At 42.6% G+C, this 25,289-nt stretch overlaps 1 protein-coding gene across 11 annotated transcripts in view; it reads right to left on the bottom strand.

Moving 5' to 3' along the window:
- Nucleotides 1-4,233: 4,233 nt before the first annotated feature.
- Nucleotides 4,234-25,289, bottom strand: part of SASH1 (SAM and SH3 domain containing 1) — a 233,322-nt gene continuing 212,266 nt past the window's right edge. For all 11 annotated transcript variants that reach the window (XM_019746922.2, XM_074333692.1, XM_019746921.2 and 8 more), the window contains 8 exons: nucleotides 24,427-24,562; nucleotides 23,447-23,616; nucleotides 22,584-22,793; nucleotides 21,644-21,794; nucleotides 17,065-17,178; nucleotides 10,190-11,301; nucleotides 8,763-8,894; nucleotides 4,234-7,655 (listed from right to left, as the gene is read on the bottom strand). In XM_019746922.2, coding sequence (XP_019602481.2) covers nucleotides 7,392-7,655; nucleotides 8,763-8,894; nucleotides 10,190-11,301; nucleotides 17,065-17,178; nucleotides 21,644-21,794; nucleotides 22,584-22,793; nucleotides 23,447-23,616; nucleotides 24,427-24,562 — 2,289 coding nt within the window. In that variant the 3' untranslated portion in view covers nucleotides 4,234-7,391. The remainder of the gene's footprint in view (nucleotides 7,656-8,762; nucleotides 8,895-10,189; nucleotides 11,302-17,064; nucleotides 17,179-21,643; nucleotides 21,795-22,583; nucleotides 22,794-23,446; nucleotides 23,617-24,426; nucleotides 24,563-25,289) is intronic.

The raw sequence follows: 25,289 nt of genomic DNA, 5'->3' as shown, positions 1-25,289 counted from the left end.
CTCCCTAAAACTGGAATGTAGAATATTCTTATAAAATTATAGAATGGTATGTTGCTTCCACAGCAAAATGCAGCCTCTGGTTTTTTTATTCTTTTACTTTACTGTGGAGCCCAGATACTGAACCCAACATGATGATAAAATGAGATGGTGCTGGAGAAGGCCTGGTTAGTCCAACAAGCAGAGCTGGGACGGTGTCTTAACATGTGGTTTGTCCTTATTGTAATAAGCGTCCTCTTAGTTAAAAGCATTACATTTCTTTTTAAGTAATAGATATTTGAGATTACTTCTTTTGCTGTATGTGGCTCCTTGAGGTGGAAAGTTAACAACAGAGAGATCATCAAGGGACAGAAGAGGCTCTGGGATGGAAGCCTGAGGTTCCTGAACATTCAAAGGTGGGAGAGGCAACGGCTGTAGAAACGGGGAGGCAAGAGTGGGCAAAGAAGAAGCTCGGGAAGGGGAGTGAGGTAAGAGTGGGCAGGAGGAGATCCAAGGTGGGACGTGAGCACTGGGTTTAGCCATCAGGACATTGCTGCCATCAGTGGCCTCAGGTGAACTCAGGGAGCAGTGGGCGAGGGAATATATGGAGGATGAGGAAGAGACAATGCGAGCAGGAAATATGTTCCAGATACCTGTCTGTTAAAAGAGAGAGAGGTAGACATTTATGTATACCAAGGACATGTGGAGTTGAGAGACAGTTTTTCAAGTGAGGAATGGTTAACATCATTCTGGTTGACAGAGCTTTCTTGACAGGTAAAACCAACCAATGACTCTGCTTCACAAGTGAGGAAGGAATTTGGAAGAATCCCATGTAGCCCTCAATCTGGGGTTCTTCTCATGGGGGCACTGCCTGGGAGAACTTTCAGATGGGGCTCTACTTCTACAGCAATATGGTCCTAAAATTGATCTGCCCGAGGGTCATGCTGCCGGCACTCCTTTCCCATCTCTTCTTCCGTCAATGCCCTTCTCCCTCCTCACACACAAAAGCATCCATCTGACCAGCTTGTAAAAATGTCAGGGGCTCCAAGCGATAGGGTAGGCTTGAAAAAACTGGCACTGTAACGTCTTCTATAATCAAGGCAACCCCCAACCCCACCATCCGTCTAATGAGAGACATTTCCAGTAACACTTTAATTTTTATCCTTTATCATTATCTATCAAAATGGTGATATATCTGTACATTACTGAAGTGATTGATAATAACATGGTAAGGATAATGAAACCTGGAGGATTTGTTTTTTGTTTTGTTTTTTTTTTACAAATAGAGCCTAAAGATCAAAAGAAATCAAACTTTAATTCAGAAACATTTTTATCACAAGGGAATATGACAGGATGATCAAAAAGACTCTCACACATAAAATAATATCTATTACATGAAAATAAAAGTGTGTGGAGGACGTAGAATAGGTATAGGATTTCAAAGGAGGAAAGGAGAGTTTCAATCTGTTCTGGTGCGTTTTCAATGGACAATAACAGGTATCAAACTGCGATGGTAGTTATTTTTCCACTGATATGTAGTTTCAAAGTAATGTTGCAGTTTTATTTTAAAATGCAAATACTTACAGTAAGCTAGAAATATAGTCTCACAACTATTCAAACCTATGATCCAGACTTTTGGAGGGCAACTTTTAAATGTACAAGGAAGCCCTTAGTTTTTGAATACGATTTTGGGGTACATAGCAAAAATGTTTGACAGCCATTGGCATAAGGGATCCAAGGCAAGGCTGAACATGTATTGGCAAGGACGGGACAGCATAGAGCATCTCAGTTCCTGGGTTTGTGGGCTCCGTGGGCACCACCACTGGCACAGATCAGCCCCAACCATTTTACATGCCTGACTTTCATGTAGCTTCAGAGCCCAGTTCTGGGGAAAAGGAGGCTAAAAAGGGCTGGCGCGAGCTGTGCTCACTGGAGGGACCTGGGAGACACTATGAAAAAACATCCCAGCAGGATCCCTTGAAATGTGGGGGGTGCAATTCTCCCAAAGGAAATGCAGTGTGATTATTCAAGGCCGTTTGCTCTGGTCTGGGAAGCAGCGACAGCCATTGCAAACATGTTCAAGGGGAAGCTACAGAGCAGTGAGGGTACATGATGGCTGGGTGGGGGCGTGGGACCCAGGACAGATCACGAACACAGGGAGAGGGAATAGACAAATGGAGGGACTCCTCTTATGTCACGGCTGGAGCGAGGACTAGGAGAGCATGCGGGGAGTTTGCAAGTGGGCTGAAGGCAGGTCCAGAGAGGAGACCCAGTGCAGTTTCCAGTGTTTCTATGAAGAGGGGGAAGAGATCATCCACTCGGGATGAGGGCCAGGTGGAAAAGAAGTTGGGGGATGCAGGAGATGGTATTTTCCCCAATTATTTTCTTGTCCTTTTCAAGACTTAGTGTTTTCAAGAGTCTAACGCTCTTTGCAAATGGGCACACGATTGTAATCTACGTTAACTACCTCCTCTGGCCTTTTCTCCCTCTAGACAGTCATTTCCCCTCTGGGTCCCACAGCCCTTTGTACACATCTCCCACCACATTCACTGCCAAAGTGTTGAGGATGAAGGGGATGGCCGTAAATTGTAATCTTAACTACGGTGGCTCCCACACTTGTATCTTGGCGTCCTTCCATATTGGACGCAAACATACTTTGATAGGACTTCTTAGGAGTTTTTATGAGCGTGCACAAGAGGTGACCGCTAAATTCCCTTTTCAAAGTGTTCTCTGACAGTGTTGGAAGAGTTCTGTATGAGGAACTGGAATGCTTCCAAATAATGCTGCACACGGTCTCTGATGAAGTATCCAGACCTACACCTGAGCATTTTTCCTTCCCTTTGTCTACCTCTCACTCTCACACACTCTTCAAAGAAGTACTTTGTACATAGTTTGTTCTGAGTGGCTCCTCATAGCTAAGAGAAAAGAAAGTCTTTATTCCAAGCCCAGAGTTGTGTGGTTAGAGGATGACCACCATTCTCTCCTTCTCTTTTCTCCTTTCCCGAATCAAATGTATGTTCTAAGTGAATCCCCTAAGCATCTATATGTGAAATGAGGTTAGAACAAACACCAAGAATCCAGTCAAAGCTTTTAGGAATCCTAAGAAAAAAGTATCTCCTCTGAGTCGAACTATTGAGTCGGAGGAGTCAGCTTGAGATAAATAAGATTAGAGGTCTATGGTTAGTCCTTCCAAATAATGCAGCACTCCAGATGAACCCCCCTAAGAATATATGAAATATCACCATTTACAAAATGGGTCAGTGGAGTGGGGAATAAAATAATGATTTATAAATAAAACCCATGATGGTAAAGCTTCCTTTAATGAAATCCACCAGTAGATTTAGTCTACCTGAATTTAAAATACAGTTTTAACACAGCAAGTCCACGTGCTAAGTGATATGTGTACAGGGATATTCGTAACAGCTTTTTTTGGTAACAACAAAAGATTGTCCTTTCACAAGGTACAGGTTAAATAAATGATGTGCATAATAGCATATCATGCAGCCTTTAAGAGAATGGAAGGGCAGGGCACTGACATGGCAAAATCTCCAAGATATATTGAATTTAAAAGCAGGGTAAAGAAATGTAAAGAATATGCTGTCATTCCTGTAGAAAAATACATTTGCAGCTGTATTTGTAAATACACAGGGCACTTCTGAAAAGATGAGCAAACACTGGTTATAGGACTTATCTGTAGTGAAACAGGTGGCTGGAGGAAAGGAGAGGGTGGTCTTTTTGTTTTGTTTCAAGTGCATGTATTACGGACTGAAAATTCTCTATTACAAACAAGCTCCCTCCTATTACAAAACATGTTTTTATATCAATTGTGGTACACCAATGTTGAAAAAAGGATTTTTGTCAATTAACTTCTAGAATAGCCCAACTTAGATTTTTTTCTTTATCAATGGAACACTTGGGTTCTGTTGACGATACTATTGGGCAAGTCAACCACCTATGTGGCCTTACAACTCTTCATTTGAAAATGATGGGCTCAGACTAGCAGGTACTCCCACCAATTTCTTTCTAGTTTAAGATGCTGTGATTATATGACTCAATTATGCAATATTTGAAAAAAATACAATAAATTGGTAAAGAGAATCAGTCCATGTTAGATAGTGAGGAATGATGATGTGACAGAAGTAATTATATAGATCTACTACTTTTTCACAATATATTTTATTCTTAAACCACATAAATTCCCTTTCATTTCTATCCCATTCGTAGTTCAAATACCCAAGGAACAACAAAAGAGGCATATTCAACTAAAGAAATTTATTTACTTTTTTTTTTCTAGGTACATAGATGACATAATTATAGACAAGTTTTGATACATAGGAAAACCCTTCTGTCCTTTCTCTTTGCTAAATGAATCATCACAATAATTTTTACAATTTTTAAAACAATACACAGCTTTCTTGGGCTGAAGCAATTGCAAGAACATATTGGTACTGGTATATTACAGCTACTTACAATGTTTAAGAACAGCAATGGAGAAAAATAAGTTATTTAAATATTGATTTCATATACAGAAAGTGCAATGTTGTTAGTTGTTATATAACTTGCTTGACAGTTTCTTGTTTTCTCTATCAATTTAAAATCAAGATAACTTGGACTCAGACGTCTATATTTATTTTTCTGAAAATAATACAGTCCACACATGCAGCACTGACTTGGAGAATTGACTTCTTTTGCTGCAGTTATGAAAGCAAACTTTGTTATGTCAGGAACTGATTTCCAATAGAGTAGTAATTTCCAATTTCACCCACATCTGGGTTTCAGGACAGAGTATAGGGCATCTGACTAAGGCAAAGCCATGAAAATCTATCTCCTACTTGGCTATGTGGGAATGTAAATAGTGGTTGGGGCTGGCTGCTGCATTCCTTCTAGACAGCTTCAAAGTAAAAATTTACACAATAGATGTGTAGCTACCTGAGCTGAACTGCCTTTCCAGGTTTCTTTTGTGCTTTCCAAAACCAATTTTCACCATTCCTCAACCTTCTGTACTAAGTGCAACTGATTAGAACTGGGTATTGCTGCTGCTTGCCACCTGTCTTCTAATAGACACAGGCGGCCCCAAACCACCTCAGTCAACATCACACACAAACACTGAAGCTTTTCTAGGGTCAAATGAAAAGTTTAAAGCAAAAGAAGACCAAACAAATACTAATGATTTAAAAAAAAAATTTTTTTTAAGCACAATAAGGTAAAAACAATCTCAGACCCCTCAGATTAGGAAGACCTTCCCACCGAAAATTATTCATGGTCCCTGAATTTGATTTTTCTATGCAAAGGCAATGATTTCCAAAGAATTGTGACAAAAATACAGTTTGGCATTCTCAAAAGATCAAGCTCAGAAAATTCCCTTTCCTGGTGCTACTTTTACTTAAACGAAAATGGTACAGTAAAAATGAACTAAAACTTGCAAATCCACACAAGATTGCTTCTTCCCCTTTGTTACTCTTACATGACTTTTTTGTGTGGGTTTTCCTTTTTTTCCCTTTTTTGTTTGCTTAAACTATGAGCAGGCTCTTTCAGAAAGCAGGATGAGGGTCCGTTTTACAGCACCCATCTCCACCGTAGCACTTACAATGTTTCAGTGACGTGGTTATAGGAGAGCCCTGCAGCCTCGTTACTTTCCAAATGGGCTATGCTGACAGGGAGGTCACAACCTGAGGTGACAAAAATGGGCTGTTTTTTAAGAGTTCAATAGAAATTTGGCAGCTTCAGCTTTTTAATTCTAGATTTCCACAACTTCCTCACATGGCATCTTAGTGAAGGTGAGTATTATTGGATATACATTATTTTTTTAAATGCATGCCAAAGCATGAAAAAATATATATCACCTGAGAATGTCCTTTTCCTCAGAAACATGGATCCAAGTATATAAAGCAAACGCTAAAGATGGCTTTGTAATTAATGAAATTACTTTTTTTTTTTCCCTGAGGGAAATCATTTGTTTTTGTGAGTACATGAAATATTACAGAACTTTTGATCAACGCTTTGAGTTCAAAGTGTTTCTATTGTAAATGATCACATTCAATGCTTAAGAATGCTTAATGAGAAGAATGCACAGGAAAATCATTTTGTAAGCAATGGAAACCTTAATATATTGTTTAGTTGTCTAAATTTCTGTTTGCTAGAAAATCAGACACAAGATTAAAAGGATAGAATATGCTGAAATCAGCTGGGAAACAATCGAAAATATGCAAACACTTAATACATGGGTAACGTGTTTGCCTGGCTCCAAAATGAACCATTATGTGAATTAAAAGAATTGCCTAAAAAAGAAAAAACAACATCTTAATTGTAAAACTGAAAAAAAACACAACTTTTAAAACATTTTATAAACGACTTCCCTTTTAAAAAAACATCTTTCTGAAACAGTCACCCTTACAATGACTCTTTGCAAAGGTGATCTGTTAGCTGATGACTGAATTTTTGGAATGGACGTGGTCAGGGGTCCAAGTCAATACTACAACACAATGACCGACACAGTAACGACTCTAAACTGATTAAAATGAAAGGTACTTACTATAAACACACCCACACACACTCGCAGACACACACATCGTATCTTTGTGAATTTCAGCGAGTTTCTACTGGATTTGTAGTTAGTTTAAAAACTGAAAGCCAAGATGAAATCTGTGCCTGATAAAACACCCTTACAAAATAAACCACGCTGGAATGAGACAATTAGAAAAGCCCATTTTTGCTGAAAACATCCCAGATATGTTAAACGGCAGTCTTTGCTGAAGATTTGGAACTATGGTTACAGGGTGGTGAACACTAGTTAGATAACTGCTTAAAAGCTTATATTAAGGCAAATAAAAGCTGATTGCTAGAAAGCAATTATTAAAATGTCTCTTGTTTATCTACAGGAGAAGAGGAAATTCATTTTTTCCTAGTGCAGCCAGATTTTCTTACTTTTGAACCAATGAGCATGGTGAACAGTGTACAATCACTTCCGAGTCTGTTACTTTGGCCTAACGAAGCCCGTCTAGCCCCCAGGTATCCTGCAGGGTGACAGACAGAGGGCAAGGGGCACCATCAGATACAGGCTGCCCCTGCCTCTGCTCCAGCCCTCTCCCAGCGTACCGAGATAGACTGGAGGCACGGCATTTGTGGCAAGTTGGCATCTTGGTTCTATCGTGTTCTGAAAATAAAAATAAGTGCTGTCTTTTCTTTGGGAAGGGGGTGGGGGTGGAGGTCAAAGAGAACCGCACCAATTTCCTCATGGGGGCTTTTCTGGAGAAGAGAGGGTCATCGGTCCCATGCCAAGGTTTCGTGCTGTTTGGCCACACACTTGGCCTTTCTTCTGGATCTGGTCTGCATGTCCAGCGAAGGGGGAATTGCATCAGCATCATAAGCACAGTGAAAGGGTGGCTCTTGTCCAGGGAGGTCCAGTAAAGGCCTGGCTACATGGCCTCGGGGCCTGGCGGCAGTTTGAAGAGTCTGGCTGCAGACACGAGCTTGCTTATGTGTCTCTCCTCTGTGATGCCGGCCTGCTGAAGGCAAGTGTGGGACAGAGAAGGCACTTGGCCCAGTGTGCTGAAGCCTGCTTCAGTGAGGGTGTTGGTGTACATGGGCAGACCGATGGAAATCAGCCAATCCGACACGGACGAAACACATCCGGGAGAGAGGGGCTTTCTACAGATTTCCGTGAGTCCACCACTTGGGATCTGGGTAAATAAAGAAAGCAATTTTATAAAGACTGCAAGTGCCACTGGAGGGCTACTTCTCATGCGCCTAACATTTTCCACTGTTAGACTATCAGAAAATGATGATGCTAGAAGACGTCAAAGACCAAGAGTAGCATGGAGAATTCTTTGACTTCTCAAAGGTGAGATAAATTTTCAAGGAGCTGCTTGAGGTTCTAGAAGGGACCTGGAATTAGATGTAACCTCAGTTATGTGTCCAAGTTTCCAAACAGGAAGCATTTATATTTCTGTCTATTTTGCCTCGTGCTGACATGTTCTTCAAGCTGATCCCTAAGATGACGGGAGAGGCAATCCTGTGCGATAGTGTGAAAAGCAAGATACTCAGTGGGTAGGGTGTTTGTTTATATAGTCAATTTTCCACTATATTTTGAACCTACATTAACAACTAGAAGATTAATATTATATCAATACTGTTAATAAAGAATCTAAAATCTAACAATACCAAGTGTTGGCCAGGGCAGAGAAACAGACATTTGTACTTGACTTCTGGGAAGACCAACCACTACACCTTTCAGAAAAGTAATTTCCTACCAAATGTAATCCCTGAGATTTTGTTCAGTCTTGATGAAGCAAACTCTCTTAAAGGAATGTATCCTCAGAAATTAACCTTGGACGTCTACGAAGATTTATTAAGGATATTCTTTACTATATCACTTCAAACAGTTGGAAATAATCTAAATGTTTCATTGCTATGGACTGGCTAAACTAGGTCACACTCGCCTACTTGAACACTGTGAATTACTGATCATACAAAATAATTTTTAGGAACAGAGACACAGAGTCACGCTCTGATCATGTTTCAACACTTACTATTGTATACGTGCAGAGAAATGACTAGACTGACTTAACTTTTTTGTAGTGCTGGGATTATGGGCAATTTTTATCTTTTTCTTTTTAAAACTTTGCAGGCTGAATAGGTATTGCTTTCTTCCCAGGCGTCTCCCTTCCATAGCTATAATGAACCGCGGGCTACTTAGTGGTTGCCAGTTGCCAGCGTGACCTTTATGCTCTGTAACTAAATGGACTCAAAGAGCAGGGGTGGGGAGACCGGAAGTGCCCGATGCTCACCGCCATGCGGTGCTGCTTCCGAAGCAGCTTCACGCGGATCTGGTCCATGCTGGTGGCTACGTCCCTCTCGGGCTGATCCAAGTCTTCTGCGTATCTCTGTACCAGGGCTTCAGGAATCCCACAGCGGCCGTGCTGCGAGGGAGAACAAAAACGTGGTATCAGGGGTTGTCGCAAGGATCTTTTTTCTTTCTCCAAGAACAACAAACATAAGGTGGGGTAAGCCATGTAGCTACTGGAAAAACATCACCAAACATTTTAATTTGAAGTGAATGTATTTTCTTCAAAGTCGGCATGATTTAGAGGGAATACTTTTACATCTTTATCTCTCAGGCAGTGATGCGCTCTAGGAAAATGTTTTGAAACATAATTAAAGCAGAACACAGCCATCCTGTATTTTGGGGGCCAATGCCCTCATCTTACTCTTCCTGATCATTTTGCAAAACATTATGGAAGACAGTCTCCTGTTTTCTGCAGGGGAGAAGGGTAAACTTCTGCTCTAGAGACTGTCTACTACGTGTGTCTCATCTATTCAGAACTGTGCCGCCCACGTCACCAGGCCAGCATTTCCTGTAGAGTAGAATTCTCATTCAAAGGGGTTTATTCCCTGGATATGCAGGAGGATCTTACTGTAAGGCATTCGTGGTCACAGAATTTGTAACAGGACTCCCAGGATTGTATTATGACAGAGCTTGCATTCCCATGAGCAACATATGGCTACATCTAGTCTCATTTGTCTTCAAAGACATTGGGGTATTAATAGACTTCTTTTTTGTGTTGTTTTTTTCAAATGTGGAATGAGTTTTCTTTATAGATCTCAATGTTTTCGGTACAATGGGATTTTCATATAATCTCCTATGCCCCGCCCCAACCGTTATCCACACAGATAATTGTACAATTATTACATCTGAACAGTCTTCAAAGTATGTTCATATTTATTTGTTCCTAATAGTACCTCCAAGAGGTAGTTATACAGGTTATTCCCTTTACATTCAGGAAAATGAAGTGAGGATTTGTTACTGTCTAATAACATGCATATTAGGACATGAAAACTGGAACTCAGGCGTATCCTGTCCATGAAACCATGTCTTTCAGGAACCAGTTCTAATATTGACTGATAGTTCTACCTGCAAAGTATGGCTGCCAAAAATTAAAAACAAGCAGGCAAAACAAAGAAGAAAAAGGAAACTATCCAAGGCTGTATTTGCATTTAATCTGGACACTGCCCCCCACCCCCAAGCCCCCTATACCATTCACAGAACCTCCCAGCACTGAGTGGCAGAGGCCCCTGCTAGGGACCACCCCGTGCTCTCGCATCAGAATGGCCTCCGCCTCCCGGCTGGCCCCCAGGGGCAGCTGGTATTCCTCTCACCTGGATGCCTGACTTATAAAAGCACAGGCCCATGAAGTGGGGTCAAGGCCATCAGTACCTTATCAGAATATGGCTCCTCGGTGAGATCGATGCCCTCGGCTCGTAACTTGTCTTCAGTGAGCATTTCCAGATCGACGCCCCGAGCGCAGGAGATCTTCCTGGTCAAAGCCGGGCCCAGCTTCACGCCGTGTTCCTGGAGGCTCGCGCTCTCCGGCAGCTCTGAGAGCCATGGTGGTGGCCTAGTGCTCGGTGGGCTGCCCGGCTCCTGCCCTGAGGGAGGCCTAGAAGCCTGAGGGGGATGACAGTCGCTGGGGCCGCTGGAGCTGCCCTTCTTCAGAGGCAGGCATGGTGCGTCGAGAACTGGAGGGCCAGGGTGCAGGCCGTTGGCCAGGCGCTCCCTGCTCTTCTTGGCAGGAACGGGTGGGGGCTGTGCAGGATGTTTGGCCTGCGTTCTGGTCTCAGGGCCCCTCTGCTCACCTTCTTTGGTGCCTGGGGGGTGACACGTTCCTTCAAAATCGAGTCCTTTTCTGTGACCCTCAAGAGGAGTCCTTGTTAAACTGTGTCTAACTCCGGGAGGTTGCACATCATAGTTTTTGGGCAAACACGGAGGAGGTGTCGTGCCACGTGAAGAGGCTGCAATCGAGCCACCCAGTTTCTTAGTAGTCATTTTCTGAGGTTCAGAAAATCTCTTGCTTTGGGTCAGTAGCATCGCATTGTCAAGGGCAGAATCTCGCTTGGGGCTGTGAACCTTTGTGATGCAGGAGGCTGTCTTTTGTGGCACTTCCGGTGCAATCTGAGGGGAGGGTTCTGTCACCGCACTAGGCACATCTTTTTTAGCATCAGGCTCTCCTTGAAGGTCATCCAGGGAATGGGATCGGGGCCAAGTTTCCACAGGCTGAGGGCCCTCCAGGGTCTCACAGCTCCGACAGATGGAAACGGGGAGGCTTCTCCGGTTTTTGTTCAACCCAGTCACACACGGCTGATCACAGTGCTTGGAAGCGTGAGGGGCAAGACCACCGCGCAGCCTGCCCTCCTCCCCCTGCCTCAGCGTGTTCACTGACTTCGGTAAAGGCAAGGTTGGGTAGTTGCCCAGCTGATTCCTGTTGAAAGACTTCAAGCTGGACTCAGTTGATGACTTGGCAGAGAGAAGGCCAGTTTTCCGAGTCTTGCCTGCGAGACAAGGAAATATTTTACAATCACGTCTTAAAAGGGGCATCAATCAAGCCAACGTATAAAGGTGTGCTAACATCATCGAAATCTCCAACTCCTATATCCCATTGTCGAATTATATACACTAAGGACAGAAAATCACCATTTTATGATGTCGGGTGATACAGGGTTATTATGGTCCTGTTTTTATTTTTAGAAATAATTCTTAGTCTTATTACAGGACTCATGGAGACCAAAATTGAGTTATGTGGCAAGGAAATATGCTGTGTCAGGCAGTAAAATAAATCTAGGCCTAATGTCTGTTCCTAGCTGCAATCAGTATGGAAGAAGGTTGACCGTCCATACCCCACTTAGAAACCACACCGATAAGGTCTCTGTCTAGTGAGTAAATTTCCTAAGGTCATGTTTGCAAGAGTTCTGGGACAGGGTATATAAACAGTGCCCTCTAAGGTTCACTGGGGACCACTGGCTTCTCAAACTACACCTTCCTCCAAGCCCTCCCATCTTAGTGTGTTGTTCACATATGCAAAATAAATGAATCCTAGAAACAGTCAACCGACCTTGGTATAAATAAGTGAACACGCTTAAGCGAGTAATTTGCCTGAGACAATCTATAAAATACTGACATGGTTCTAATTATCACTGAAGCAAGAGCCTTGATTAAAATAAACTGTTAGACTAATAATTAAACTATCAACCAGACATAATCTACTGATTTGACAATCGTTGATTGATGTTAACTGCTATTACTGCTTGATAAGTAAGCTTTTCTGAGAATTACTAGCTATGGGTCAGGCACTGTGCTAAATGCTTAGTTTTCATCGCTTTTTCTCTCATTAACTGTTGTTACGTTTTTGGTTAATACCATGTTTGGTGTGTGCTTTGACACTGGGCTGAAGCTGAAGGGAATACCCCATATGATAAAACATATGAGCCAAGAAATCCTAGTACTTTAGGCCTACAGAAAAAGATACAAATATTAAACCCACATCAGGGTTGGACGGTGCAAAGAAACAGCTGGCTCTGATCGCTGAAAAACCACTACCTTGTAACTAAAGGTTTTCTTTCTAGTCTGTTGTTTCAGTAAACATGTGTAATTATTTTAAAATTCTGACATCTCCCCATTAAGCAATAAATAAATATTTCAATAGAAAAATAGAAAGGAGAAATTGGGTGGTGGCTTGATTTGATTGGGAGAAGAAGAGGGGCGTGCGGAGTGCTCACTTAAGGAGAAAATGGACACTTTGGGGTCAATGAAAGACATTCTCTGAAAAACATCTCTGTGTGTGTGCTGCGTAACTGAGAGAAAAGGAACAAAAGAAAAGGCCTGAGGTACTGTGACATTACAAGTGGTTTGGCCATTATGAGCAGAGAGAAAACCAGATTCCTTCATGATTTCACAGTTTTATATCAATCTTACTCTAATTTCATAGTTGCCTCCTTAAACAGACTTTATATTAATGATCCCATCCTTTCTGATAAGACACAAGCCAACGTGTGAAGTATTTTGCATTTGGCAAAGTAGAGACACAGTCAAATGGCATTTATTCTCCCACGTGTGTAATAACGTGAGGCCTCAGACCTGGCCACATGCTAGGCTAACACTATTCGTTAGGCACTATTAGGTTATTATTTCATTGTTACAAGGAGGTCGTTAACCTGGTATTACTACTGAATGTACTGACTACGGTCCCAGTTTTCAGTAATAGAAAAATCATCACAGAGAAAATGGAATAGGGAAATTCCTCTTCAGAAAGCATGTACATTAAACCTGAAGTTTAAAAATCGGTTAACATAAAAAGTTCTTAAAACCACTTCAATGTAAATTTTAGAAACGTGGCTTTCCTTACCTGTAACTCTCAATATAAACTATATGTATAAATTCCACGTTCACATTCTGTTTATAATGGAAGGATCCCTGAATTGACCTTGAGGCGAACCATCTTTACTCTAGTTCCTCGGCAGGCACGGGTGAATTCTCTGGAGCATTAAACAGTCTGCCAGTGATATGTGTAAAATCCTGTCCAATCCAGAACAGTTTGGAGGAGAATTAATTTACTGAACATGTCTGGATATGGAAAGGTTTCTTACCCGAAATGAAAGCACTTTGGGACCTACAGGTGGCTACCCATCTTGACTGAAGCTGTGGTAATACCAGGATTGGGGAGAACCAGTCTCCCCAAATATTACAACACTTTGAGTGGCAGGGCTCATGGGTCAAATTTTGAAGTCCCCAAAATGCTCATCAGAAATGGAATTAGGGTGAGGCCGGCAAGGCACCTAGGGGGCTTGGTGGAGGTGACAGCTCTCAGAGTCACACCAGTGTAGCGGGGACCTGACAGCACCTACCTGCTCATCTGCCTCACTCTAGTCTGGGTTTTGGTGGCTATCATGGCTCTCAAACTAATTTTTAAATCATTATCTACAGTAAGAAAACACATTTTCTATTCAGCATCCAGTACACACAGACACAACTGAAACAAAGGTCACAAGTAACAATACTAATGATACTAATCTTACCAAGGAAACGTAGCCTGATCCTTTCTATTCCACTTTACCTTACAAAACGGCTGTTTATGAATGTCTATTAATTAAATGGTTATAGACCCCGCTAATGAATTGCAACCTGCAGTTTTAAAAGCTTTGCTTTAGTCGGTGCTCACCAAACATTTTAGCACGCAGGCTACCGGATGGGATGCTAATGGCAGCTAAAATCAACGCTGAGCATTTCTCACGATGGTCTTTAAGTATTCGACAATGATTTAGGGGAACCCTTTCCTACTGTTTTTAATCTTACTATAATGGGAGTTTTGGGGGCACAACCCTAAACCACAGAGCCACCCACAGTGGCACTGAGTTCACTTGAGCCCATTCCACTTAGGACTCCTCTCCCATCTGAAACACGCAAGCTTTCTGAAATTTCCTATCAACTGCTTCCCAACTGTCAGGACAGGAAAGCAACCAACAAGATGTGAGGCCCTCCAATCACTCTCCCTCAGTAATTGCTCTGTACTCAGTCGGCTGCTGAGACATTTAAGATACCGCTGCTTTGTGACCCTGATGGAAGGGCTACCTGGTAAATTGTTTTCCTTACGGACCTAATAGTTCCCAACACTCCAATGTTGGTTTTTATTGCGAAAATAAAAAGACATTGGAGACACACAATTTAGGTTTTACAGTTGCACGTATTTTAGATGGAATGTATTCACCTCACACAGCCATCAGGAGGAACAGCTGTTAGAGGATAACTATAAACGAGAATGGTGGAGAGGTCAGAACGGGAAAGATTAGCACTGAGTTCATAATAGTAATAGAATTGTCCTTTCTCAGAAAAGGGTACTTTTGAAATCAGTAATTTTCAAAGCAGGAGTATCTTTTTTAATGAAGCTTCATTTGTAAAACAGATCAAAGCTGAAGTGCCAGGATGGTCTAGGCATGGCCCGCCCCCTCGGTGGCCACCATCCCTCACACCGCCAAGGCCCCCCGTGGTCCCTGGGGCAGGTGTGATGCCACAGATGGCCATTAAAAACCATGGTTCTAGGTAGCATGGGCTCCCAAACCAGAAGTTATGCACCGCGTGGCAAGGACTGGTGCCTTTAAACACACCTTGCATTTACGTCTCCATTCACTGAAAATATTCTCCTAGTGAGAACTAGAAAATAGAATCCTGAAGCCTGGCTTAATGTTTGAATAAACCAAAGTGAAGGAGGTACCGTGTCCTTAACCGTTAATTAGATAGGAAAAAAAAGATTAAAAAAAAAAAGTCAAAACTATTTTGAAAACATCTTGCTTTTAAAGTGCTTTTAGTTTGAATTGTGGACTTGTGAGAATTTCATACCTTCACTGCATACATTTATGCTACTTTTCAAAGTGAAATTTATGGCTGGTTCTGTTGTCCTAAAATCTGTTTATTGAATGTCTTCTATATGCATATAAGTGTGGAGGATATTCAAACCAAGTCCATCATTTGCAGTGGGTATGGGACCCAATGCTCCAACTCAAGGGCGAAAACACATATTGTCCAATCACTTCCGGTAACTAACCATGGGTGGGGCTGGCCCAATGATGTGAGTGTGGGGGACATAACTCTGAGACCATATTCAATATGAGTAGCTGTGTTCTGTCTAGCTGGTCTGAAGTTTTGAGATTTTTAAAGAACAAAATGTAATATACAAATTTAATCATATACCTTTTATTTATTCAGAGATCTAGCTTTCACAAAAATGAAGCAATGGCTGCTTGAATAAAGTCAGTCTTTTCACTTTATTTTAACATCAGTTCGATATTTTCCTACTGTAATCTCTGATATGCCATTGCCAGAATCTGTCTTTCACTGAAGGAGGCATTCTGTAACCATGATCACTGAGAAACTTGCCTGCTTTACTGGCTATGTCTGAACGCTGAGGACTCTCCTTGCTCAGGCTTACTATTGACCGTGTTTCCCCGAAAATAGGACCGGGTTTCATATTAATTATTGCTCCAAAAGACGCATTAGGGCTTATGTTCACGGGATGTCATCCTGAAAAATCATGCTAGGGCTTATTTTCAGGTTAGGTCTTATTTTCGGGGAAACACGGTATGTAAGAAGGAAAATGAGGTGAGGGGTGATGATGGTACTGAAGGACTCCTCATGTTCCCAGAGGGGCTCCTCAAAAATCCTCATATGCAATGAGAGACCCATAAATGACAGTCCCAAGTACTGGGGTATTCTTGCTCCTCAGAATAAGCAAACAAACATGCAAAGAGGTCTCTGTTGCCTTTGGTATATGGTATATGTTGCCTTTTTCCTTATTTAAAAATAGGTCCATCTATTTTAATCAATCCACCATTTTAAAAGTTATTATTATAGCAAATACAAACTACATCGCTTCTGGCTTAAAGGTCAACGAAGCCCAGATACCACTGGCTGATGTATGATGACACCGATTAATTAGAGTATGGACTTGAAAACGCTTATGGAATGGGAAAATAAGGTCTAAAATATCGTCTACCGTTGACTGAGAGCCTATTATGACCCAGAGTGGTCCCAGGTGAAAAGAACAAGGACTTCAGTGATAATTTAATCCCTTTGAGCTTTAAAATCTTTCTTTATAAAATATGTACTGTAAGGTTTGAGTGATGATTAGTAATTATTAGTAGTTTTATGCATATATAAAAACCTAGTCTACTGCCCATTCAGTGAGTGTTTAATAAGTGCTGGGTATTATTCATATATTATTACTTTAATTCTTACAACAAGCTATAAAAGAGAAACTCCTCTTACTATTTCAGCAGTAAGGGGGCCTCAGAGACATGAAGTAATTTGACCAAAGTCTTCAGCTCATAAATGTTCTATTCAGGGTTCAAACCCCCGATCTCCTCACTCGAAACCCCATGACTCTTTTCACGATCTATATTTGGTGTTATGACTCTAAGAGTTTTAGGACAATGGAAGTTGAGGGTCCTTTTCTCTGACACACAAGTTTAGTCTTGGACTTTCCACTTATGTACTAAGTGGGATGGAAGAACAACTGATGAGAAGACTGCTGTACTCATTTCTCAAACACATCCGCTGCCTAGCTTCTTGAGGGGATGTTCATTCTTCCTAAGGATCTTAATTAAGCACCAGTAATCCTAGACAAACTCCTCAGCCTATTGTTTTCCCAAAAACAACAGCTCGGGCTGAGGAAGAAAGACAGTCATGAAATGAAGCACAGATGTCAAGAAATGACCCCAGTGGCTTGCATGGTAAGGTGCATTCATGATGGTCTGGGCTGACGTTACCGTTTTCCAGGTTCTCACTGCTTTCATAGCATCCTGAGTCTCGTGGAGAGCAGCCACTCAGGCCCTGGCTGTCAGCAAGCAGCTTCTCCTGGGACCCTGACTGGTCGCTGTTACCTAGGAAGGTGAACACACAGCATGGAATCATAAGAGGAATGAAAAGCAGAGGTTTCCAAGTCAACTAAATCCCAATTTTATCCTCAGTTATCACTGTACATTTTTAAGCCTTGGACTTTTGGACAAGAACTAATTGTTTTAAAGTAAATGATATGAAAATGAACACATGAGATCAGAACATTTTCTTCCCCAATAAAGTATCACATGAAAACAAATTTGGAGAGTACACAGTTGGAGGACATCGGTGCTTTTTAAGTTACCCAGAGGATGACTATGGCCTCAGGCCCACCAGGGCGCACTGTACCATGTAGGGGAAGAGCGATCATTGTCCTTTCTGAGGGATGGTCCCGTGGAACAGAAGCCAAGAGTGAATATGCCCCTTTCAGAAGGAGGTGTTAGGGCATAGGCTTTTTAGAAATCTATACGCTTTATATTTCAAGTTATTCGTTATCAGCTTTCCAAATATGGCGGTTAATATAAAAGCTAAGTGTCACTGAAATATTGAATTTCATGACAACTTATGAGTATTCATTGGCGTTGGTGACATGTGCTGGCCCTTGTATAACCTCAATGAAAAACGGGTGAGAGGCCAGGAGTAAATTCTTTTGTTTTTGTTGTTTGGAGTGTGTTCGAGGGTTTTCTTTCTTTTCTGCTTTCTCCCTTTGTCAGCATTTCTATGCCCTGTTCACAAAGGCTAAGGCAGGAAAAGCTCAGGAAGCCCTCTACCTGGGACACCGAGTAATGAATACCTTTAACGTGCTACTGCCTGAAAGTTGAACGTCCTCATTCTAAGAGAACCCTTCTAAGAGAAGATGTGTCTGCTCAGTGAAAGTGTGAAAGTCTGCAGAGTAAGTCACAGGGGAAGTCACATGGGCCTTCATGACCCAGCAGTGTTAGTTATTCTGCATGTTGCATAAAAAGGGCCCGGATGGTGTGACAAGGGATCAAGGTTAGGCGAAGAACATCTTTGTATTATTATGTAGAGTAAGTGCTTGGGCACATAAAACAGAAACCAAGAAAACATTTTTTTACATAAAATAACTAGTTGCATGATGAATGGCTTTATTTTCCTTTTTTCTTCACTTGCCCTCCCCCTACCACATACACAAAGGAAAACGAAATCAATAAACCAGAAATCTGATCCTTTTTCTCAGGTCGTTAAAAAAAAAAATTGTGGGAAGGCAGAGGGCTGCCATTCCACATTGTGCCAGCTGTCCACTCACCATTTCCTGTTTGTATTTCTCACATGGAAAGCATTTCATAATGCAAATCATGGGAGAAATCATGGCAGAGTAAATCCATAAATTAGAGCCCCAAATCAAGAAGTGTTATTTTTTAAATGATTAATGAAAACTGAACTAATTGGAAGCACAAGAACAAATCCTACCCCGTCCCCCACACAAGAAAAGTGGAACATTCTAGAGTGATGTCCTCATTTTGTGGAAGAGTCTGTGGATTTGGAGTGGCCTTTGTCCTAGCCTACCATGTTATTTAGGAAAATGATACTTATAAAATGAGGGTTTTGAGCTATCAGTTACAACCCAGGAAGAGGAATCAACGTAGTTTGTCCTTGGCAAAACAGTTCAGTGTACTGCTTTGGCTAAAACAGACTCCAAAGTGCTGACCAACAGGAATAAAACAGAAAACTTGTCCCCTGCCACTGCATAAAAATGCAGGCTGTGTCTGCATCTTTGGGGAAGCCAGCCTCACCAGACCCGGCACGGTACCTTAAGTTATTATGGGGAGGGAAGGGTTCCTTCGCACTGCCTGAAAACCAGTTCATTTATAAAATCATGAGGCATATGTCAAGGGCCTATTGTCACTTTCTGTCTAAAAGATTCAATCAGCAGCTACTTAGCAGAAACCCAACTATCAAGTTTAGCAAAATTGCTTAGAACTAAAAGCCAGTGTTTCCCCAGTAACTTGAGCTCCTTCATCAGGGAGAACGCAGAGGTAGGGTACCTCCTAGTTGTGCTGTACACTCAAGGCCATCTCCTTTCCCTACACTTACTAGCATTAATATCGGGGTACAAAGGACAAGCATGAAGGTGAAGAACCAACAAAAGCAGAGGACTGGGCTGTGGGGCTGAAACCCTACTGGGGCATGACCTGACCTTGGCCCTGAAGGGATTTTGCTTGGGCTAAAGCTCTCTCCCACTCCCATCTCAACACACACACACACACACACACACACACACCATTTTTCTGGAAAGCAATTACCTTTGTGAAGAAAGATGTTCGGAAGGGATTGGAATTATTGGATAGCAGGCCTCTCAATGGGCTTGTAACATTTATTTCTTTAAAAGATAAGAATTGAAGCAAATATGGCAAAATGTTCACTTCAGTTGGATTTAGGAAGTGGATATGTGGATTTGTTTTATTTTTCTCTGTACTTTTCGGCATATCTGAAATAACTGATTAAAATTCTTACAAAAATTATTTTCTTAAAAGAGAGGTTCATTGGGGAGACCTGGGACTGTGGATTTGGGATGCATGTAAAGAATTGCCATCAGACAATTAGTCTTTCCAAATGCTGTATCCAGGCTGGCATTTCCCTAAGCACAGATGCAATGAGAGGCCGACCAATGCTGGAGATGTGCTTCTTGCTCTTGTGGGAGGCTGAGCTAGAAAACTTGCAAGATCTCTGAGATCTCAATAGATCGCTGACTCTGTCTAGTGCATAGAAATTTAGTTTGACAGGTATCTATAGTGTTCCCCTAAGTTATTGGTTACTTAGAGAGAGACTGCTTCTTAACCACAGAATTAAACTGCACTGAATGTAAAACCTTTTAATCCTAGGATGTCTCGACTCACACCCTTGGCACTAAACAGCATCTCTGAGCCCATGAAGCGTCTGTTTTAGAACCAACAAAAGGAAGTGCTACTTTATGCATTAGGAATGTTGTAAACAGTGGCCCCATACACTCAAAATGGGATTTATGAAGAAGCAAAGAGCCTCCTTAGATTTCGGAATGAGCATCACAGTGGGCAAAGATTCCCTCCTACGAAATACCTCCCCATGCAAATCTCAGGGTGTGAGACCAGGAAGGACAATTAATCTGAGCCAATGTGACACTACAAAGACTAAGCACAGATCTTGCTTTGCACTCAGTTCTTAGCTTTGCTCCTCCTATGTTCTGAATAATAAAAGAAATGCAATGGATTGGGTTTATAAACCAGCCATTCCCAGTGGCTGTGGAAGAGCAAATGAGCTACTTCATAGAGCAGATGTGGTCCAGGAGACTAGATGATGCAACATTAATTGATATTAATATAGCTGGTTGGCCACACCAGGCACTGGGCCAGCCTCTTCACACCCAACCTGGCCACAGACCGCCCCCCCTCCCCCTCCCCAAAAGAAACCAATACTAAAGAGACCTGGTTATAAAGTGATATTAACTACACAACATAATTCCCGCGCAATCCATCCCTGAAGGCAGCGTATTTGTCTAGGGTTCAGACATCTATTTGATGGTGTGTGGTCTGCTCCGTTACCAGGTAATTTAGAGGGAGGACCTACTAAGCGGAAGTGAATGTAACTATATTGAGACACTTGCTTCCATGCCTGAGTCATTCAGTAACGTGTAATTTTTTTCCCATCATTAACCATGGTTTTGGTGTATCTTTTAAAAATAGAAAGGCTATTAGCTACTGATGCCTCTGGAGCAGAGCCCTTGAAAGAAAATGCATTTGAATTCAGTAACTGGAAAGGACGCTCCCTCTGTGATGCATAATTTCAGGAAAATTTTTGATGTCAGATTAAAGAATAAAGAGCAAGATAAGACTAGGTTAATGGAGCAAAGGATACAGTGTACTCAAAGAGACTACATAAGAGCTGGGAGCCCACTGAATTCTGTTCATGGGCTGTAAAAATGAGCTATCATTTCGGCTGAGATTTCGCACTATGGGATTCTCTGCTCTTACATATTCACTTCAGGCATTTCCTGCTTCTATAATGGCAGCTGATGAATTTCATTTCTTCATTAACCAACCTATTCAGTAAGAAAATAACCCCTTGTGTGCTGTGAGAAGTAACTAACCCTTTGCTGGGCAAGATACTCCTGGTTTATCAGTCACTTTTGTGCCCAGGTGTCCTAATGGCCTGCTGATGGCACACCCCGTCAGTACCTAACGTGACACACACTATGTTTCTTAACAAAACTGGAATTCAATTCTCAGTCACCTAGAGCAGCATTTTCCCCAACACTTACCTGGAAACATGCCAGGAAAGCTACCAGCAGTAAGGTTTTTTTGTTCCCATGTTACCAGGAAGGTTTGCACTGGGAATTTAGCTCTTTGTGCTGTTTGACGTAAGACAAAATTGACCTTGGCTTTGGAAAGCCTAGGACCAAATGAGTGACTCCAGGGAGCTAAGCATATAGGCCGGCTGCTTCCAGGAGGGCGGCTGGTGACCTAAGAACATGGTGCTTGAACGAGGACCACTTCTGTGCTAAGAGGGACTTACTGTCATATTCCTGTAATAGCTCCACTGCTGTCAAGAGAACAGCTCTGTGTTCTGGGTCCCTGATATTTAACTCATCCAAGTCTTCCTCTTCCAGGAGCTTGAAGGTGTCCAGATCTTCATATCCATTGAACAGGAAAGTGGGCATGTGCTCCTGTAGGGACAGAGGACAGAAGTGTGTCAGCAGGCCCAGCCACGTGACACACGACTGACATCCAGCCTCAAACCCATAAACTCTTTTCCCACAGTCATTTTTATGCTAATTGGAAGATTAGTAAGTGTCGTTTGTATGCTATTCTGTACCTCGTAGGCCTACAGCTTAGTAGGCAGGTGGGGCGTTTCATTAATCATGGGTTAAGAAGATGCACACTGCAGACTGAAAGGGGCTTGTATTTTAATTGTGTCCTTGCTATGAGTTGATGTCTTCAGAGCCACACACCACACAGTGGATGAGACTGTTCTTTCATTTACAGAACTATTAAAATCCAACTCACAAAGGCCTGTGACTTCCCCAGAAACAAGATGGCTTTGCAAGGAGACAGAACCTACCACTGCAGCCCCACCTCACTAGATATTGGGAGTCCTGGTGGGAGACATGGGAGGGATGAGTCCTCACGGCCTCTATGGAGCCCGGTGGGCACAGTGGCAGGGATTTGTGCCCACAGCCCTTCCTGGTAGTAGCTCGAAGTCACACCTCTTTGAAAGTAGCTCTTGGGGGAGCTAGTTGCACATTTTCACCTGGGGCTCATGCTATCACCCACAGCAGAGGTCAAGGGCAGCATGAGAACACTGGTAACTGTAGAACAATGGATATTCATCAGAGCAATGGGCCACCCTTGCTGAATGACATAGGTCATCCTCTACCCTTCCCTAAAAGTGACCTCGCTGGCTCCGTGTAGGGGAAGGAGACAGCAGAGTGTGACCAGAACAAGATGGAACTGACTTTCAGGTTGATCCGATCAAGGAGGTCCTCCACGGATTTGGGCTGGGGCAGTCTTCCTTTCCTCCTCCTCCTGGTGGGGCGCTTGGGCTTCTCCTCTTCCTCGTTTAGCACGTCCACGTAGATGAATTTGAATGTGCCCACCTTGTTGTTCAACAGGCCCATCCAGGTGCCCATGGGTGGTTTGCTGATTATATCAATGATGTCTCCTTTCTGTAGCCCAGGGGACAAAGATCTTTCCGTTAGGTACAGTTCTAAGCGTGAATCACAAATCAATCAGATGTGTTAATTGTGCGATGTGAAAACACTACAAAGGCCAGAATTGAGTCCATCAGTCACCTTGCATGAATGGGAGTTTGGCAGAGGGCCAGACAGAGTACTCCCGACTGCGCTGGATTCCAGGAAGGCCAGTGGCCTCACACCCTCCACCCTCCTGCGCCTCAGGACGAAGCATTTCCCAGTACTCGTGGGGGGCACCTGGCTCTCTGAATGACTTGCCATCACCCAGAGCTCCTACTTCTCAGAGCAAGAACTTCCTACCACTCAAATGCCAGTGGCAATCCCTGTTCTGTAACCACTTCATACATTTTATGGAACTCCATCTGTCCCATAGAAATATCAGCAATCACACAGAGATAGCAGTAAGATTCCTTTAGCTGGAGAAAGAATAGAAACTGGAGGTTGGAGGGTACAAAAGCAATTCTAGAGGGAAGCTGAGATCAGGGTTCAGGGCCAGGAGGATGAACACAAGACCCATCTCTGTCGCAAATGCTGGCTGGTTCTGTTTTGTTATTCACTAGCCCAGTGTTCAACAGAACACCCCCCAAAGAAACAAAGAGCCCAGGTCTGAGGCCAGGCAGACACACCTTGAGCTTGAGCGAGTCTGTGTCATACGGACTAGGCGTGAAGTCGGTGTGCACCCTGGCTCGCCCACAGAAGGGGCCCCGGTAGGGGGGCTCTTCATCGTCCCCATCTTCCGACTTGACGCTTTCCCTGTTGCTGGTCGAGGAATCGGTGGTACTTACGGTTTGACCACCTGGACAGGAAAAACAGGCAGAACAGGGATAAATACAGATTTGCCACATAACAAAGCTAAAAGGCATCGAAGGAACTAAGGGCAGAGGAGCGAAGCCATCACAGACACATCAGGACCAGAGCAGGGCCCCGTTAGGGGTCAGGGGAGGATCTGAGTTTTCTCACTGTTACCCCTAATCAAGCCCCTAACTGTAGGCAGGTGGGGGGGGGGGGTCTCCAGCAAGTGATCTTTATGATCTGGGAATGCAGGTGACACTGTGACTCCCTAATGGAGGACACCACAAGCCTTTAACATTCCTGACCTCTTGGTCAGGCATACCATTTTGACCCCATTTTACACATGAGGAAACAAACTTGGAGAGGTCAAGTAACTTGCCCGAGGCCCAATGCTTTTAAAGTGGTGGCTTTAAATGTGGTGTCTTCCCCCCTGCCTTTTTGTGGACACCACCATTGGTTGGACTAGTTGACCAGCACTTGTTATCACTTACATTTATAATTCTCCCCCTTCCGCCGCCTCTTACTGGTCATCTTTCTGACCTCAAGACTCGCCTAAATTCTCCTCCATTCTCCAGATCCTTCCTCTGAGATGCTTTCCTATCTTCTCTGATCAAAATTCATCACCCCCTCTTGTGTGCCACTGCTGTACATCTACTACTAACAAATATGACTCTAGGTCTGTCTCTCTAATAGCATCCTATGGGTAGGAACTTGGTCTTATTTATCTTTAAATTGGCTGCACCTGACGCTCAGTAAAAGTCTGATTTTTAACTCCCAAGGAAATCATCTACGATTACAAACTAGACAGGCGTACTCATGGAGCTCTGTCCACTCAGAGAACTCCGCAGACTCTCGACAGAACCTCCGGCTTTGAGCTTGGGCTTCTCCATGTGTTCGCTGTCAGGCTGGGAAGATGGAGGGGAGCCAGGCATTCCATCAAGGCCTGAATCCTGCAATGGGTTTCAACAAAATTGAGTTTCATCAGAGTGGACAAAACGAGTATCATTTTGTAATTTGAAGCAATTTAGCCCTCAACTAAATCAATCAAATCCATCTTTATATCCATATGTGATTCCATAGCCAATATCTTCCTTTTCAATCTATATCCTTGCTTTGTTTTAAAACTGTGGTCCATGTGACTATTAATTAAGCACTTAAAAATTATTTTTCAGGCTCAAATAAAAGTTCTCGAAATCCCTGAGAAAAATCTATCTACCTCTAAGACAAAATATTTCGTTAAAGGCTTAGAGTCTTAGCATACTCAACAGTCCAGTATTGAAGCTGGACTTCAAATGCAGAATCCACTAGTAATGTAGCATCTGGAAGCACTATCAGAGATTATGTAATCTACTTGAAGGGAAACACTAAAAAAAAGAAAAAGTCCAGATACTTCTACTTCTACTTATACAAATTACTGAAATTGGCTAATTCAATACCAACTTAGGACCCAGATATGCAGCAAAAATACCATTTTTCAGTCTAGGATGAAATTTCCATGTCACCCAGGTTTTAGTTTCTTTCGCTTCTTTTCTGTGTTGTTAGTAAAAAGCTGTGCCATCCTTTTCCTATCAGAATGCTGACATTAGTGACTCAGCAGTACTTCTCCTTTTTGGCGTGGCTATGTGCCATCAGCATGGCAGCCCGTCGTTTGCACAGATAAGTATAGCATATTCATTT

The sequence above is a fragment of the Rhinolophus sinicus genome, linkage group LG05 (genome assembly GCF_036562045.2).
Source record: "Rhinolophus sinicus isolate RSC01 linkage group LG05, ASM3656204v1, whole genome shotgun sequence".
Lineage (NCBI taxonomy): Eukaryota > Metazoa > Chordata > Mammalia > Chiroptera > Rhinolophidae > Rhinolophus > Rhinolophus sinicus.
This window is presented reverse-complemented; position numbering and strand designations above follow the sequence as displayed.